Source organism: Pyxicephalus adspersus, chromosome 2 (assembly GCF_032062135.1).
Source record: "Pyxicephalus adspersus chromosome 2, UCB_Pads_2.0, whole genome shotgun sequence".
Lineage (NCBI taxonomy): Eukaryota > Metazoa > Chordata > Amphibia > Anura > Pyxicephalidae > Pyxicephalus > Pyxicephalus adspersus.
The window spans coordinates 75430904-75447937 of record NC_092859.1 but is presented as its reverse complement, the minus strand read 5'-3'; the positions used below and the strand labels follow the sequence as shown (position 1 = coordinate 75447937).

The window sequence follows — 17034 nt, the reverse complement described above, 5'->3', positions numbered from 1 at the left end:
TTGCATTTGTAAACAGCTTGTAATGTATTTTGATGTTACTAGTATTTATTCAACAAAAATTGGATACACTACATGTATATTCAAGTTTATCTTAGTTTGCTTTGCACTTTTATTTATTATTCTTATTATTAATATTTTCCAGGATCAGAATGGAGCATTTAACTTGTATTTAAGGGGAAAGGACGCTGACTATTTTACAGTATCTCCAACACGGGTGACTAACACTGGATTAGTCCAGGTTCTGGTGAAAAATCCTGAGGCTATCGACTATGAAAAGGTTCAGAAGATGTATGTAGAGGTATGACAGCAATATATAAGATGAACATTTTATCTGTTGTTTTGAGAATTAAAGCTGAATGTGATGAATATCTTTTTTTGAAGTACATTCTGTAATGGTAACTATAAATTGTCCTTTTCCAACTGATTCTCCTCTCCACTATGTTGAGTATGCACCTAAAACCCAACATGAACATTTTAAAAGCATGTTTATGCAAGGTGTGTTGGAGTTTCATCTTACAGTTTTTAAAATCAAGTAAGCAAGTAATATCTAAGCATGTCTATCTGACACCAAATCGATTGTTTTTTGCATTTTATTTATTTGTTATTTATTTATCTTTTCCTGCATTAGATTGTGGCTAATGACACCAGAAAAATAACTGACTGCTGCTCTGTGGCTTCTGTAACCATCCAGCTGATAGACATAAATGATCACATTCCAGAATTTCCTTTTCCACTGTATGACCTGAAGGTTAAAGAGCATTGTGCAAATGGTACCAGTCTAGGAAGAATAACGGTAAATACAAAAATCCATATGATAACTCATAGTATAATCCCAGTTACATTGGTTTGTTTAGTCCTTGCAGTTCTTCCAATCACATATAAACTGTATTTTTTCAATTCTTTCTTGAAACATAACCCAGTAAAATATTTGAATTGCATCATACATTTTCTAAAGAAAAAAAGGATCTTTTTTTTATTTTCTTTTTATTGAATTTTTCCACATACAAACCAGTACAAATATAAACAACATGTATACCATTAACATCAAGGGTGACAACAGGTGGAAATAAATGGGAACGACATCTGCTATATGGAGCTTTTCCCCCACCTTTGGTCACATTAGTCGCCATCAGAGACGTATAAAAGTAACCCTGTATTGATTTATAGAGCTCAGAGATAGAGAGTGAAGGTAGAAATAAAAGATTATCATAACGGTTATATCTTAAAGCTCCTTGAACATCTGGCACAATTGACTTAATATAACTGGTTACCTGCAAGTAATGTAGCGGGTGTGGGAGAAGCATCGTTTGCATCAGTTTCACTCGCAGTTCCCTAAAGGTAACTAGATGCCCTGCTTCCTGATTGTACAGATCACCTGCTGCTGTCAAGTTTGCGGCCCCACTTACGGAATAATGGATAAGTATCCACCAGTGGGAACAAATGATTCCCACGGATAGGAAGATATCTTGAGAGGCTGAATGACAACTTCATCCTCCTCCTCACCTCTCTCCATGCCAAAATCGTGTCTGTAATGAGAATGCTATTACCTAAGTGTGCGGGAAGTGATGGAATCGGGATGTGAAGCAGGGCTCTTATATGTCTCGTTAAACAGGCCAGGTTATACGTCCTAACATCTGGACAATTCACCCCACCCGCTGATTTAGGCAGATACATTTTCTGTAAGGAGATACGGGGGCGTGCGCCTTGCCAAATAAACTTCACGAAAAGCTTATTGAGATACAATATATCTCGTCTTTTTAATAGCAGAGGTATGGTTTGTAATGGATAAAGAAGTTTAGGGAAGGACATCATTTTGAATAAATGTATACATCCGAACAACGATGCAGGTTATGTCACATCTTGTCCAGGTGGGACAACCTGTATACATCCGAACAACGATACAGGTTATGTCACATCTTGTCCAGGTGGCTCCAAGCCTCTTCAAATGGCGTAATACCGCGATTCGTTTATTAGGGGATCTCAACCTCTTAACATTCCAGGAAATTATGCATAGAGCAAGAAACACAGCATGTCAAAGGGCATATATACTAGTATAAAAAGACAAATACATATAATCTTACAACAGTGTAGGCAGTGTAGAACCTATGCATTATCCAGAGCTAGATCCATAGTCCCAGGGAAACAGCGGACTAAAACAAAACAGTCTGCCATTAAATAGAAAAGGAACAGGCCAGAAAAAAACTTTGTAGAGCTTAGATGTAGGGGGAGTCAATAGGTGAGGTGTCAGCCTCAGAGATCGTCACATGAACAATCAGATGATATGATACATGCCAAACAAACTAATCTCGTGTAGGACTTTCCATGTGTTCCCACGGAAGTAGATAGAAGTAGTGACATCCTTCCATTTATTAAATCAATGAAAAGGAGAGATGGGCTCTCACTCGCAGGCGTAAACAATATGATAAAATATGATTAGAAAAATATAAGGCAACGATCCAACAATAGTACGGTGACTTGCAGCAATAAAGGCTCAAAAGGTGAACAGTCATGGACAAAATTAGCGGTTTTACATGAACTTTTTTCAAACTTCCCTTCCATGGACTTCTTAAACACAGCATCAAGATTTCATAGCTTGAGAAGATGGAGGCCCGTCCGGTGAGGTGCTGCCCTCACGCAACAGACATAATCAAGGGTTCTGCGAGGTAGGCATGTCGCTATCCCCCAATGGCTCTGGAACATCAGTGGTACTCATAATAAATTCCTCCGCCTCCTCTGCCGCTGTTAAAGTGTGGTTGTCACCTTGTAAATTATTTAAGTGCAAAGTGGCTGGGTATGCCAAAGTAAATCGGATTTTGCGTTTAACCAGCAGCGTGCAAACCTGCTGAAAGTGTTTGCCTTTACGTGCCATTTCTGTGGAGTAGTCAGTAAAGATCAGGAGACGGTTTCCCTTCAAAGAAAGATTACATTGCGCTCGAAAAGCAGAAAGGACCCTTGAGCGATTTGCATTGTCCAGGTATTTTACAATGACCAGTCGGGGTCGTCTGCGATGACGAACAGGAGGGCCCAGGCGATGAGCGCGTTTCACTCTGCAAGTATTATCTAGCCCCAGTAATTCTGGTATAGTGGAGGAGCAGAGTTGAGACAGATGATTAGGCTTAATGGATTCAGGGAGACCGATAATTCTCAGATTATTCCTTCTTGATCTGTTGTCTAAGTCATCCACCTTGTCAGTTAAAAGACGTACTTGGGCTTCCATACTCGCCAACTGTGATCTAGCTTGTAGTAAATCATCCTCATTAGTGGGGATTCTGCTTTCAGCAGTATTGAGTCTGGTGGATTGACTTTTGATTTCCTGCTTCAGTGATTTTAATTCCTTAGACCAGGGGTGTCAAACTCTGGCCTTGGGGCCCCAATGTCCTTTTTTTTGGCCCCCAAAGGAATCCTTAATATGAACTGCAGCTGGCCCGCCGCTGCATTGAAATAGCGCCACTACTACAATTCCTGGCATTACTCGCGTCTATAGACCAGCGGGCTCTCTGCCTATGCGTGGCCCCTTATTAGACTGTTTTATAGAGGCAAATAATGCTGGGAATTTTAGTAGTGGCGCTATTTCAATGAAGTGGGAGTTTCAGCGGCGGGACAGATTTAGCTCCGCATTGGCCGCGTCTGGCATTTCAAGCACTCATCTTCAGCTGTACTTTTCAAGGCATGGACTTGAATGGTTGGATTTTCATAGAAGAATATTGTTAATATTGTTAGCTTGTGCAAAACGGTTACCATTGAAATTTAACTCATTTATTTTAACTAAAATAACTTTCTAATAACTTTCTAATAACTTTCTCTATTATAAGCTTGTTCCAGATTGAATGTGAAGCAAAACCTCTTTACTTCTATATGAAAAGGGTTTTTATCTAATGAGAAGGAAAATTTTCCTAAATTTTTATAATAAATTTCAAGGTTGGCCCACGACTTTGTCTAAGTTTTGAATTTTGGCTCTCAGTGTATTTGAGTTTGACACCCCTGCCTTAGACAGTGCTGAATCTATCACCTCCTGTATGGTGGGTTTTAAAAGTATTGCCACTGCCTCTGCTATCTTATGATCCCTAGGGGTACACTTCAAGTCAGCCTCTGCATCCTCTGATTCTGCAGTAGCATGCGTGGAGGGGCTGTCCGCCATCTTGGACCGCTGCACGCGGCTCTTGTATTTCTGCTTGCTTGGCGCCAGGGAGCTGTGGTTTGCAGATTTAGCAATGAATTTATCCATCGCTCAGGTCCTACTAGCCTGTGGAACATGTGGAGGGTGTTAGGGTGGAGAATCGGCTGTTAAATTGCAAGGCACCTCCGAGTGTGTAGGAGCCTCAGCGTTCCACTACTCTTCCATGGCGGCCCAGAACCAGAAGTGGGTCTTTTTTTTAAAGCAGTACCCTTTCCTGGTGGAAAAGTGGCAGTGATTGATTTACCACCAGTCAATGTTTGGTGAATGTCAGAATCACTGCCTTAAAAATAGATCCCAATGTGTATGTGTTGTAAAAATTAAAAGCAAAACATATTCTACTCATCTTGCCAAAACATGTACGTTTGTTTTTTGTTTTCACCTTGCAAGCCATAAAAATACTTATTGAGAAATGCATTGAGCTTCTAACTTACGGAAGTGTGGTTACAAAAGTGCATCTGTTTTAGTGAAACCCAAGCTGTTATCAGTCGTAAGTGAGTTTGCGGTTTGCCTGCCTGGACTACAGAACAGCATTTTCAAAGATTTCATATATTTTATTTGGGGGACTGTAGAGAGAAAGATTTGTAATTCAGCAGAACAGAAGATTTTAGTGCACCAGAGAGTTTTTTTAGCCAAAAAGGAAATTAGTTGCTGAGTATATTTCTGACAGATCAATATTTCTGTATTTGCAGTGTATGTGCATATAATTAGGGACCTACTGCATATGTTTTTTTGTCCCCAGACATTCCAATATATGCAAAATATGACCGTCAATTGAAAATGATCATGATACCTGCTATCTCTACTGGCAAATGTAGACTAAAGTGTGGCATATTATATTTGTTATTTTAACTCATACATCACTTTTCATGTAATTTTCAATTAAACATGCAAAAGAGTGGTTGTTAGTGGTTGCTTCTTATGTAGATCAGCCTACAGTCATCTCATTAAGTCTTATTGTTTTAGGCAACAGACCCTGACTCTGAAATTTATGGATTAATCACATATGGCTTGCTGCCACCATCCATGTGAGTATAAAAAGCTATCCGTGTCTATATTATCAAAGAAAGCATCTTCGTTTCTTGTATAAAAATTAGAAACTCACTTTCCATTATAAAAGCTTTATTTTATGAAGTTTGAAAACAACCAAGTGGATCTCCATTCAGAAAACCAAGCCAATCCATAAATATATATTCTATATAGATGTTTTATACAGTAAACCCAGTACCCTGCCCCTAATTAAGCCAAAAAGTACCTTTGGTCATCACTTCTGGGAGAGCTGTTAGAGGAGAAAATCATCATTAACAAAAGAAGATCTGAAGAGCAAGAGTTATCATGTAACTGTAAAAACTACAGCTGGGAGATGGGGGGTTCCCAGGGGCAAGTGGAGACAACTCAGGACTCAAGGGGTGAGCCAGTAATCCAGTAATCAGACATTAGCATGGGTGAGGCTGCCTGTCAAAAGATAAATAGGCTCCTAAAAAGCTAGAAGAATGGAGGGTACCTGGTCACTGTCACACATGACATCTTCAAATCAGGGAATAATTGCTAAAGGTACAGTACTAATCATTTTCATCACAGTAAATTCCCTGTGTCCCTGGCAAACAAACTTTAGATTTCAAGTATAGGCCCAAAATAAAATTTAAAAAAATAATGACAGAATATGCAGGCCTGCCATTTTCTTCTAACTACATTATGAATATTGACAATTGATTGGGACATCATTTACTGTGACTAACAGAATTTACTTTTTTTTAAGACTGAATTCTTTCAATGTAAATACCGCTACTGGAGAAATCACAGTGGTCAATGGAGATCTTCTGGATAGAGAACGTCTATCTCAGTACTATGCTACTCTACAAGCTCGAGATGGAATAAATGCCACTGGAACTACTCTTCTTGAAATCACTTTAATAGATATTAATGACTGGCCTCCAGAAGCAACAGGGACATATAATATATTTGTCAATGAGAACAGTGATGATGTCCACATTGAGATTACGGTAAAGAACCATGTTAATTAGTACTACGGTATGTGATTGCTTGCAAGTTTCTGCACCATGCCATCTCATATAGTTGTTTTTCATTTTCCATAGGCTTTTGATAATGATGAACCAGGCAATAGTAACAGCATGATAAGATTCCGATTGCTACCAAGTTACTTAAGTGGAAATTTCAGCATTAATTCTATCACTGGCGTTATCACCAGCAATGGTCCTTTGGATCGAGAAGAAATTGATATAACACTGAATGGACGCATTGTACTTACAGTAGAATTATATGATCTGGGAGTCCCATCTTTATCATCGGAAGTTATAGTGACCATTAATGTTGAGGTAATGTTACAATTAGGGGTAAAAACCTTTTTTTCACAATGCATGGAGATAACTTTTAATAAAAATCCACTACCAGCTATAGCATTTTAAAAGAACAATTACTTTGAAAAAAAAATGGTATGATCTTTTAGTATATATTTTGATCTAGATGAAAAATTTAAAAATATTTGTTTATAATGATGCAAATATAAAATAATACAAATAAAAAGCATTCCGTTTTTTAATTTTTAGTCAACAGGCTGTGGTTTGGGCTTATTTGCATGTTTACCAGGCTAATTTTAGCTGCTATGCAAAAAAAAAAAATATCTGTATTATATACAAAGCTTAAATAAATGAACAGTTGAATGAAGCAAAGGTGTGATGACTGAACCCAACATCTGCTTTTCTTTCTTTGCTATGAAAGGGACAGTCCAAAAGCAGATCGCTACTGCTTTACTATAAAAATGTTTAAGTTAATCCTTTACGTACCTATAAGCATTTTACATAAAATAATACAATTCCACATGGAAGTTGAGTATTTAAGCAAAAGCTTCTTTATTATCTCTATTTCTTTTCTGTTATTTCTATTTTCTATTTCTATTATTTCTAGGCTTTTCATTCTGCTATAAGTGATTTTCAGTGCCAGACATGTATCTCATTTCAGTACAAAGTAGGGCTACATTGGTTTGTGTGACTTTTCTGTGATGTGGACCTAAACTCAAAGTTAAGGCTTGCCATTTTACAGCAAATATAAGGATATGTTACTCATGCCTAAACACTCCAAAAATTATAGCAAATCAAGCACACAAATTAGGTAGGGCTTACCTTACTCTGTGGGTCTGTTTGCCTATATGTACTACTGAAATCCAGTAGCAGCTTGGTAGAACTAAAAATGTATACATAAAATAATATATTGTTTTCTTTTATTATTATTAGTGCTACTGCAACATGTAACTTTAAGGTAACATAGTATACTCATTTCTCTTTCAGGATTTAAATGACAATGCTCCAGTTTTTACACAAGAAGAATATAGATTTTTTGTTAATGAAAGTACAGAAGGTAAGTATTTATCAGACTATGATATCAAATTATGTAAATTGCTTGTTTTTGCTTCTCATGCATATATTTTCTACCTCTTTTTTTTTTTATAGTTTTACTATAACATTGTTACTTACTGGGGTATGACTACAAACTTGCAGACCCACAACAAATTATACCACAAATCCTTTCTTTTTAAATATGTGACTCTTTTATATTTTTCCTTCTCTTCTCTTTCACTCTTCTTTTTTACAGGGAAACATAACATAATAGGATGCGGTTCCACTCTGAGCATATTCTAAAGCAATGCCTTGCACCAGGGCATAAAAAACATGGAATTCATATGATTTAAGATTGAGTATGATATATATTTATAAAATCATAGCTAAATAAAACCCATTCTTCCTTTCAGGAGTCTACGTTGGGAGCCTCAGTGCCAGTGATGCAGATCAGACAGAACTAAACAACCGTATTAGTTTCCGAATTTCTCAAGGTGGATCTGGAAACTTTATTATCCGAGGACAGCAAGTGGATTTAGGCCAATATATTGGGCAGCTGTTTTTAGATCCTGAAGTCCAACTGGATTATGAACAGCAAAAGAATTACACTTTGATTATTGAAGCACAGGACTATGGATTTAAAGGCGTCAGTAACTCTGCAAATGCCGCAGTCATTGTAGAAGTGCTTGATCTCAATGATGAACCACCATATATAAACCCCACAACTCTGGTTGATCTCTATGTTGTTGAAAAATGGACAGGTGTTCCAGAGAAGATTGCACAATTGAATGCCACTGATCCTGACACAAACAGTGATCTAGAATTCCAGTCATTGTCTGTCACCTGCTATAAAAATTCGAAAGATGCAGGCAGCATTTGCTACAACTGGTTGTGGCTGGCACCTGATGGACAGCTGTTTGTGAGTTACACTGAAGATGTTGACTATGAGCTTTGCGACCGGATAGACATGCTGTTGCGTGTGGAGGACAAGCTAACACTTCTTGGGGACAGATACAGCAACAATGGTCTCACCAATAAAATTTATGTTTAGTGACAATTTATAAATCTGTTATTATATAATCAATCCCAGTGAGGAACACACACACACATGAATACACACACATATACGTGAATTTATTAAAAATATACAGCATCTAATTAAATAACTGCTGCTGCATGAGATAGGTTGGTTGAGCCTGCAGCAGATGGGTCTAAAATGGCCCTTAGTCTATATTTTAAATTTTACAAATAGCTTCTAAAATGTATTGAAAACTTCTTAGTATGTTTTTAATGATTTAAAATGTTAATGTACTCTTATGTATTAACATATTGTTTTTGTCTGTGCTTAGTGACCCAGAGAGTCATCATACTGGATACCAATGACAATGCTCCAGAATTCTTAGAAATTACACAAGCCTTTGGTAAGTTATAACTAACATTTAATCTTTGGGATCTTGCCTACAGTGCTTTATGCTGTTGGACTTAAAATTACGGCTTCCAACAAACCATTTAGATGTGTGAAACTTGCTAGAAAATTCAATGTTTATTCGTTTTCTGTTTTCCAAGTGATATTCTTTCATGTCTCAGTGACTGAAAATATTTAGTAAGTGACAACATAGTTTAATGATGTTTTCTTGCTATTTGTGATTGCTGTGGCTAGTGGATTTCACTCTCCAAAAGCAAGAAGTGCAAGTCAAAGCACAGCTGCGAATGACAGCTTGAACTGTCAGTTAACAAACAAGCCTTGCACTAGAGGACTTTTCTCTAAATGAACTTGAGATTCTGTAATGATTTGCAGATAAATTGCTGAACTTCATTACTGACAAGCTGCAGTCTTTAAGACCTAGGTATATAGGACATTTTTGAGCACCACCATAGGTGTGATAATAAATCTCTTTGTTTTAGGAGCAGGTAAGCTCACACAGGCTAAATGGATGCTGCACTAACCTTAAAAAATGCACCAACCCACAGTCACAAAATTAAAACTTATATTATTTTACAACTATGGGAATCAATATAGAATTGTGCTTTCCTTGGAATTGCAACAGCTTCCACTCTTCTGGGAACACTTTCCACATAGTCTTGGAATGCGTCCAAGGAAATGTCCAAGATTGTGTACTGATTCGGGATGAGTAGATCTGTCTCACAAACATTGTTCCAATTATTACCAAAAGATTTTATACTGTTGAGGTCAGAATTCTAAGAAACTTAGGTTCCCCCACACCAGACTTTGTCTTTATGGACCTTGCTTCAAAAGCCCATACATGCTAGAAAAGAGTGCCTTCTTCAAATGATTGCAACAAGGATGAAAGTGCACAATTGTCTAAAATCTCTTTGAACTCATCTTTAAAAAGTTTGAGCTCAATGATTTAGAGGGGTGATCACATACATTATCTATACCATACACTATATTAGTAAAGCGACCTAAATTTTCATTTTTTTAAAACACATTTTACATTTTGAACAGTTATGTTTTATGACAATGGTGTTTGTTTGTTTTTTTATATCCTTACAGTGGTTATACCGGAAACTGCTGTCATCAACACTGAAGTGGCCTCAGTAAAGGTAGTATTCTTTTTTTTTTTTTTACAAAATAAATAGGAATCTAGGTATACAGAGAGGATCTTAAAGTGGACCAGTTACTTTTCTGTGCATGACCAAAGCTTAGGTTCACTTTAAGTATTAGACTGAAGAGTTAGGGCCATTTTATTTTTTAACTGGAGTGATTGGGAACTATTTTGTGCACAAATTTGTAATGGTTGTGGTAGATCATGGTGCAATTCTTGAAGTTTTTTTTGGAAGAACCACATTACAACTACAAGGGTAATGCATGCAAACACATTAAGCTGTGGTATGGTCCCTATTCCTGGGCGCATAGCAGCAGTTTGGTATGGACATTGAAGCGGCTACCCATGCAGTTTTCCACTGCAAGTGTCAAGGTAACTTTTAAATCGGGTGGTTAGGCATAGTTTTAGGAATTAGGTAGAATATTGTAAATTTGATTTTCCTAATATTGGCATGCAGATCTGTATCTGACCCAGTTTATCAATCAATGATATTGTGATCAACATACTGTATGGTCCTCTGCAGGCTGAGTACCTCAACATGTCAAATACATTTCTTATGTTCTGCAAATCGATTGGCTCTATGGACTCAGAACTTTAGGACACTTTCATATATCAAAAGTCAGAGCAAACTTGTCAGAGCAAACTCTATCTGCAAACTTGTTTTAAGCTAGTTGCTTCAAATTTTAAAGCAAGTGGGTTAGTATACAGCCAGACAACTAGCACTTGCAGAATAGGAGGCTATTAAGCATGAAATACTCAAGTAGAAGATTTTGGGTATGCAGATTATTAAAGGTCATATAAAAAACCAACAACAAAAAAAGTGTATGGGTAAAATGTTACCATTGTGCTCATTGTGCTCAGTGACCAGATACAAATTGCAAAGAATGTTAACAGGTTTATTGACTTTTGCAGGCACAAGATAAAGACAGTGGGCAAAATGCTGAGCTATTTTTTTCAATCGAGAAAGTGGATTTTATCTTTTCAACTGGTGGAGACCAGCAACTTGGCAATTTATTTTCTGTGGTTACCATCAATGAAAACAACATTTATGTTGGCTCTGTAAGGTCAGTTACCATTATAACACTAATCAGAATGTTCTCCTTGCGTTATATTGATCTTATATTCATTAAACTATGTACCTACAAATATTTGTCAATTTTTTGTCTTTGCAGAGTTGCCAGCAATCTAGATAGAACCTTGAAGGGGCAATACAATGTAACAGTTAGAGTGATGGATAAAGGAAACCCTCCACTTAATGCCACCCGCTCTATAACTGTAAGATAGCCACCATGCTAAAATGCTGAGAATTAATACTGTTATATTCTTTTTTTAAAGTGCATGTATAGCCATTTTCCTGTTTTGAATAGAGTGGGGAAGTAATATTATCTCGACTGTCAGGTTTCTGTTGGTGTCTGGGTCCCTGTTGGGGTGATTTACCCTTGTGATAGGAAATGCAAAATTATAGAGGTGTCACAATACCAAAATGTTCTCTCTTGTCATTTGGCAGCAAAAAATAAACATACAACCATTTTCTAATATATTTCAATCTAAAAAAAGGTTTATCTGGTTTTAGATTGTTTGAGCCATAACCCCAGGCCACATATTCTACAAGTGAAAGTCCGACAGCTTCTATTTTCAAAAGCAGAGTTTGACAATATCAGCCTGCATGAAGCACATGCCAGGTTTCTTTTAAATCACAGACAATTTGACACTGGATTTTTTGGCACATTTTTTATTGATTTTGGAAAAAAATTGATATAAAAGTTGCATTTTCTTGTACATTGTTTGACACTAGCATTTCAGTTATTTTGAAGCAGACAGTTTAAATAGACCTATTGGGCCTGATTTATTAAAGCTCTCCAAGGTTGGAGAAAGTACACTTCAATCAGTAAAGTTGGGTGATCCAGAAAACCTGGAATGGTTCTGGTCCAGAATTCAAAATGTTTGCTAACAAATAGTAAATGATTAAGAAATCCCTTCTAGGTATGCCGTATCACCCAGCTTCACTGATGAAAGTGTATTCTCTACAGCCTTGGAAAGATTTAATAAACCAGGCCCAATATTTGGGAAAACAGAGGACATAGACATGAATATTGGAAGTGATTGCAATAAAGGTTACCTGGGCAACTTTGATGAAGAAATCTAAAACAATCCTTTATTTCATCAGTAACATAGATATTTGCATGCTACAGGTATGGATGATGGTATACAATGGGACACACTGGCATGCAAACTGTAGCAGCATAGATAATTAGTCAAATAACTGAACAAGGAATAGTTAACTTGTTCTTAGAATTCAGTGCATTGTGGGATGCCTAAATAAAGGTATAACATATTTTTTATAGAATAATTTATATAAGAAAAAAAGTAAATACAACATTTTTTGCTGTCATTACCTACAATTTATACATCCTAATGTAATGAACTCATATTTCCCTTTTTGCTTTGTGTTAAGATATTTACAATAGATGAGTCTTATCGATCTATATTGCGATTCTCAAGGTCAGTGGATGAAGTGACAGAACAAATTGCTGTGATCATGGGGTAAGGAGAAGCATATTTATTCTCATTGATTTGACATTACATTAGGAGCACGCATAATATGGAATAAACCACAGTAATGAGCTTTCTCTCAACTAATAGCTAAATATTTTTCTTGTCAACTAATAGCTAAATATTTTAAGAAATCTGTTAAAGGTTTGCTGCATCACCCAGGTTCGCTTATGATACTCTATCTTCCACCGTCTTGGATAGCTTTAATAAATCATGTCAATGGGCATGATTTATTAAAGCTTTCCAAGGCAGGAAAGCATACACTTTCATCAGTGAAGCTGGGTGATCCGGCAAAGCTTGAATACATTTCTTCAAAGTTGTTTGCTATTTGCTAGCAAATGTTTTAAATCCTGCAACAGATCCATTCCAGGTTTGCTGAATCACCCAGCTTTACTGATGAAAGTGTATTCTCTCCAGCCTTGGATAGCTTTATTAAATCAGGCCAAATGAGAGAGGAAAACAATCACTTCTTGAGTTTGCTGTTATTCTCTCTGTAGTTAATTCACAGTCTGATGGTCAGAGTGGTGACCTAACTCTTTTGCCTAACTGTCATATATTCTGGTCACCATCTTGGCTATGCTGCCTGATCTGGCTCTGTACATTTGGGAACTGGCTGAATTTACATGGCATGTAAAAAAAGCTCCCATATACCTTAAGTATTTTTGCTGTTTTTCTAAAGTAGAGATAACGGGCCTGATTTATTACAGCTTTTCAAAGCTGGAGAGGGTACACTTTCATCAGTGAAGCTGGATGATCAAGAAAACCTGGAATGGATTTCTTCAAACGCATTTGCTATTTGCTAGCAAATACTTTGAATCCTGGACCAGATATATTCCAGGTTTGCTGGATCACCCGGCTTCACTGAATAAAGTGTATCCTCTCCAGCCTTGGAGAGCTTTAATATATCAGGCCTAATATCTCAGACATAGTAGTAGTTTCTTTATGATAGTTCAACTGATGATTGCTTCAAGTTACATTTTAATATCATGTATGATGTCCAACAGGCAATTATCATTGGCAACCGGTGCATCAGTATTTGTCTCTGGAATTGAACCGGAGGAAGACACAAGCAGAATCTATTCTCGGTAAGGACTGAAGCTAAAGCACGGGTTTACTTGCAATAATAAATTGATTAGCTAATATTATTTTTTCCAGAACAAATTGACAAGTATCAGTACCCCTTCCTGTAACTGAATAGAAGTATTTAGCATTGCAAACTATTTTACAGGGTCAAAAAAAGTAACAGATTATTCACTACTGGATACTGGAAAGAAGTGTATTTTTTTACTGAACTTAGATTTCACTTTTGCTAATATTAATTTGTTTCACTTTGGGAGTTCTAAGACCTTAGAAATCATGGGTAAAAGTTCATCCTTACATTTTCTAATTTAATCAAATTTATACATGTCTACATGTTGGGTCTTGAAAACCCCTAGAGTCTCAGTATTTCTCCTGTCTCATCCTTTATTCAGCAGAAGGCTAACCTATTTTAATCACTGAAGTATAACTTTTTGTTCAGACATAGATCAAACTTTTGTGAACCTGCATGAAATGTATTTTACAATTGAATATATTGGAAATTGCAAACTGAATAAAAGAATTACCTGAGAAATAGTTCCTCTATATTGCCATATGGTGGAAAGTGGGTTGCACCAAATGAGTAATTTTATCATCTCTAGCCTGCTGCCTACTGCTAAACTGTGTTATGGTTGTTCTTTCACTGACAATCCATCCTAATAAATGTGATATGAACAAAAATATGTCTGTCCTATATTTTTCATTCCACATTCTTTTATGTAGGTATGTGCATGACGATATATATAAAACATCTGGGGAACAGCGGTAACTATATAGCAAATACTAAAAGTGACCTACATTAAAAGGAAAAGAGAGAGGGAAAGAAATATGTTATTACACTATTACTCCTGCTCAGACCAAATGCTAGGCCATTTTAAATTGGCAAACTTTAGCACATCTTACAGGTTTTGTTCAGTTTACAGTGTTCTCTTACCATTTATTAATTTTGTTTTTTAGGGCCAGTAAACGAAGCATCCTATCTGTATATTGTGTGTTCGCCAATGGTACTGCAATAACACCAGATGAACTTAGCAGGTCAGTATTAAAGTGCATAGTAATGAAACAAGATTGATGTGTGCAAACATTAAGTTATCCAACATTATCAACTTACAAAATGCTTTTAAATATTATTACAAAGCCCACTTTCTTATGTTCAGTACTCAATGTTTCTGGTGACTGAATGAGAACTGGCGGTTGTTTTAACTTTAATAACTACCATACACATTAGCTGACCATCATCCTATAAAAGGGTGACAGTTGAGCACAGGACTGTGTAACATATTACAAAATAATGATTACATGTTGAATTCAAATTATGTTGGAAGAATTGGAAATATTTAAAGCATTACCAACAAACCAGAAGAGGGTAAATACCCACATCAGCCAAATAAAATCTTCAATATCAACAACAACGACATTTAGGAAAAAAGCAATTAAATGCAAACTGTTCCCAAACAAATATAATTAAGTTAAAATATTGATCGACTTAAAAGACTGTTCAAAGTTTAAATAGGTCTAACAAACATGCCATAATAAAAAGCATGGTCTTCAGATATGAGCCCAAACTAAACTGCTAAAATGCATCTGCATTAACTTTGCAATCATTCCTTCATTGTAAGGTGACCCTGGCGCCATCATATAAGTACTCATTGGCAGCCACCCTGTAAGATTAGGCTGAATATTTACCTGGTAGGTGGCAAAGGAAATCTTTATTTACTTCATGAGCTTCCATCGCTACTGCTATTTAAAATTTCTAGGTGTATTGCATGGTGTGTCCCTTGCCACTGTGTCCTGCTGCTGTGGTTGTAACCCCTAAATGACTACATTACAAACATGGTCCCAACAAATGAGTCCATTCACAGTAACTGATTAGATAAGTGTTTAGTTGTTTTTTACAGGGTGGTCATAAGGTATTTTTAGATTACTTGCAGGGCTGTTTCAATTTAGTCGTAGAAAACAGTTGTGTTCCTATCACAACATTCATTATGTATATGACACCTTTTTTTCAGAATCATACAAGGTAATGAAGAAGTTCTCCGTACCCTACTGACATTAGGCCTCACTCTAATTGTAAGTATTTGTCATCACATATACTTTATGCAGTTCTCTTTTTTTAATCTTTTTTAAATTCCAGTACTTTCATACTTTTTATACTTATTATCACAGGAGTAGTGCAGGAGTCAGTCACATCACTTTTGTTAAAATCAGCAAGGTAAGGTTCTGGTGTTAGAAATAGATGAAACATTACACAATACGCTTCATTTGTTAAAGCTCTCCAAGACTGGAGTAAATAGACAGATGAACCTAGGTAATCCGGCAAGTGTTGAATTAATCTAGTCCAGGATTAGAAACATTTGCCAAATTATTTTTAGGAAAGCCATTCCAGGTTTGCTGGATCAGTGAGTTCTCCCCATGACAGTCTGTCATCTCCAGACTTGGAAATCTTTAATAAATCAGGTTCAGTTTTCTTAATCATCCTGACCTATCAGCTGACCCCTGCTCAAATAGAGAGAGAAGAAACCTTGTGGGTTTCTCTTTATTTACCATACCATAGATTTTAGACTATGCATTGAAGAACACCTCCATGCATACCAAGGCAAATACAAGTGCTAAGCATTGGTGGTAAACATATTTTTAGAACAATTAGGGCTTGCGTAGACTAGTATTGTTTTCCTGTCTTTAAAATGCATTTTGATAAGTTGATGAATTTTGGGATGACAATTCAGAAGTTGTTCTTTGGTCTGCTATGTGCTGCATTTCTCTGGATGCCGCATGTCCTTTTAAGATTGGTTTGCTTTGAAGTCTAAGTAAACCAAATGCAGCCTTTTGTTGTGTTTTATTTTACATGTGTGTGCTTAAGGTCCTTTAATATAGGGCCTGGTTTGAGTATTGAAAAATGTATTTTTTTTTAAATTTCAAGACTTGAAATACATACACAGGTAGTTGTCAACTTAAACTGATTCCTATAGATAAGCATATCTTGTATTTGAGCAATGAGAATGAAAACAAACCAATTCACTGTACTGAACAAACACATTCTGTAATAATATTATACTATATTATTCATTATAGATTCTTGCAGAAGCACTGATATCCAGTGGGGAGATATATTTCATTATACAAGTTTAACTTTTGCATATTATGTTTACTTGTCTCTTTCCTTTTTTCAAATAGGGAACAGCTGAAGGTCCACTACAGCAGGGGAATAAAATACTTTATGGAATAATTGCAGGCCTTGCTGCTGTTTTGATTGTTCTTGCCATTTCCATGACCATCTCGTTGGTCTGTATGAGGAAAAGGTACTTTGACT

The 17034-nt window shown here is 36.4% G+C and overlaps 1 protein-coding gene across 1 annotated transcript in view; it reads left to right on the top strand.

The window, feature by feature from the left end:
• Nucleotides 1-17034, top strand: part of CDHR2 (cadherin related family member 2) — a 42994-nt gene that overhangs the window by 17045 nt on the left and 8915 nt on the right. Inside the window, exons 13-28 of the mRNA XM_072401042.1 lie at nt 143-298; nt 629-793; nt 5141-5202; nt 5934-6177; nt 6271-6510; nt 7480-7549; nt 7941-8552; nt 8877-8948; nt 10043-10092; nt 11007-11158; nt 11267-11369; nt 12550-12638; nt 13652-13732; nt 14682-14759; nt 15734-15794; nt 16899-17023. Coding sequence (XP_072257143.1) covers nt 143-298; nt 629-793; nt 5141-5202; nt 5934-6177; nt 6271-6510; nt 7480-7549; nt 7941-8552; nt 8877-8948; nt 10043-10092; nt 11007-11158; nt 11267-11369; nt 12550-12638; nt 13652-13732; nt 14682-14759; nt 15734-15794; nt 16899-17023 — 2360 coding nt within the window. The remainder of the gene's footprint in view (nt 1-142; nt 299-628; nt 794-5140; nt 5203-5933; nt 6178-6270; nt 6511-7479; nt 7550-7940; nt 8553-8876; nt 8949-10042; nt 10093-11006; nt 11159-11266; nt 11370-12549; nt 12639-13651; nt 13733-14681; nt 14760-15733; nt 15795-16898; nt 17024-17034) is intronic.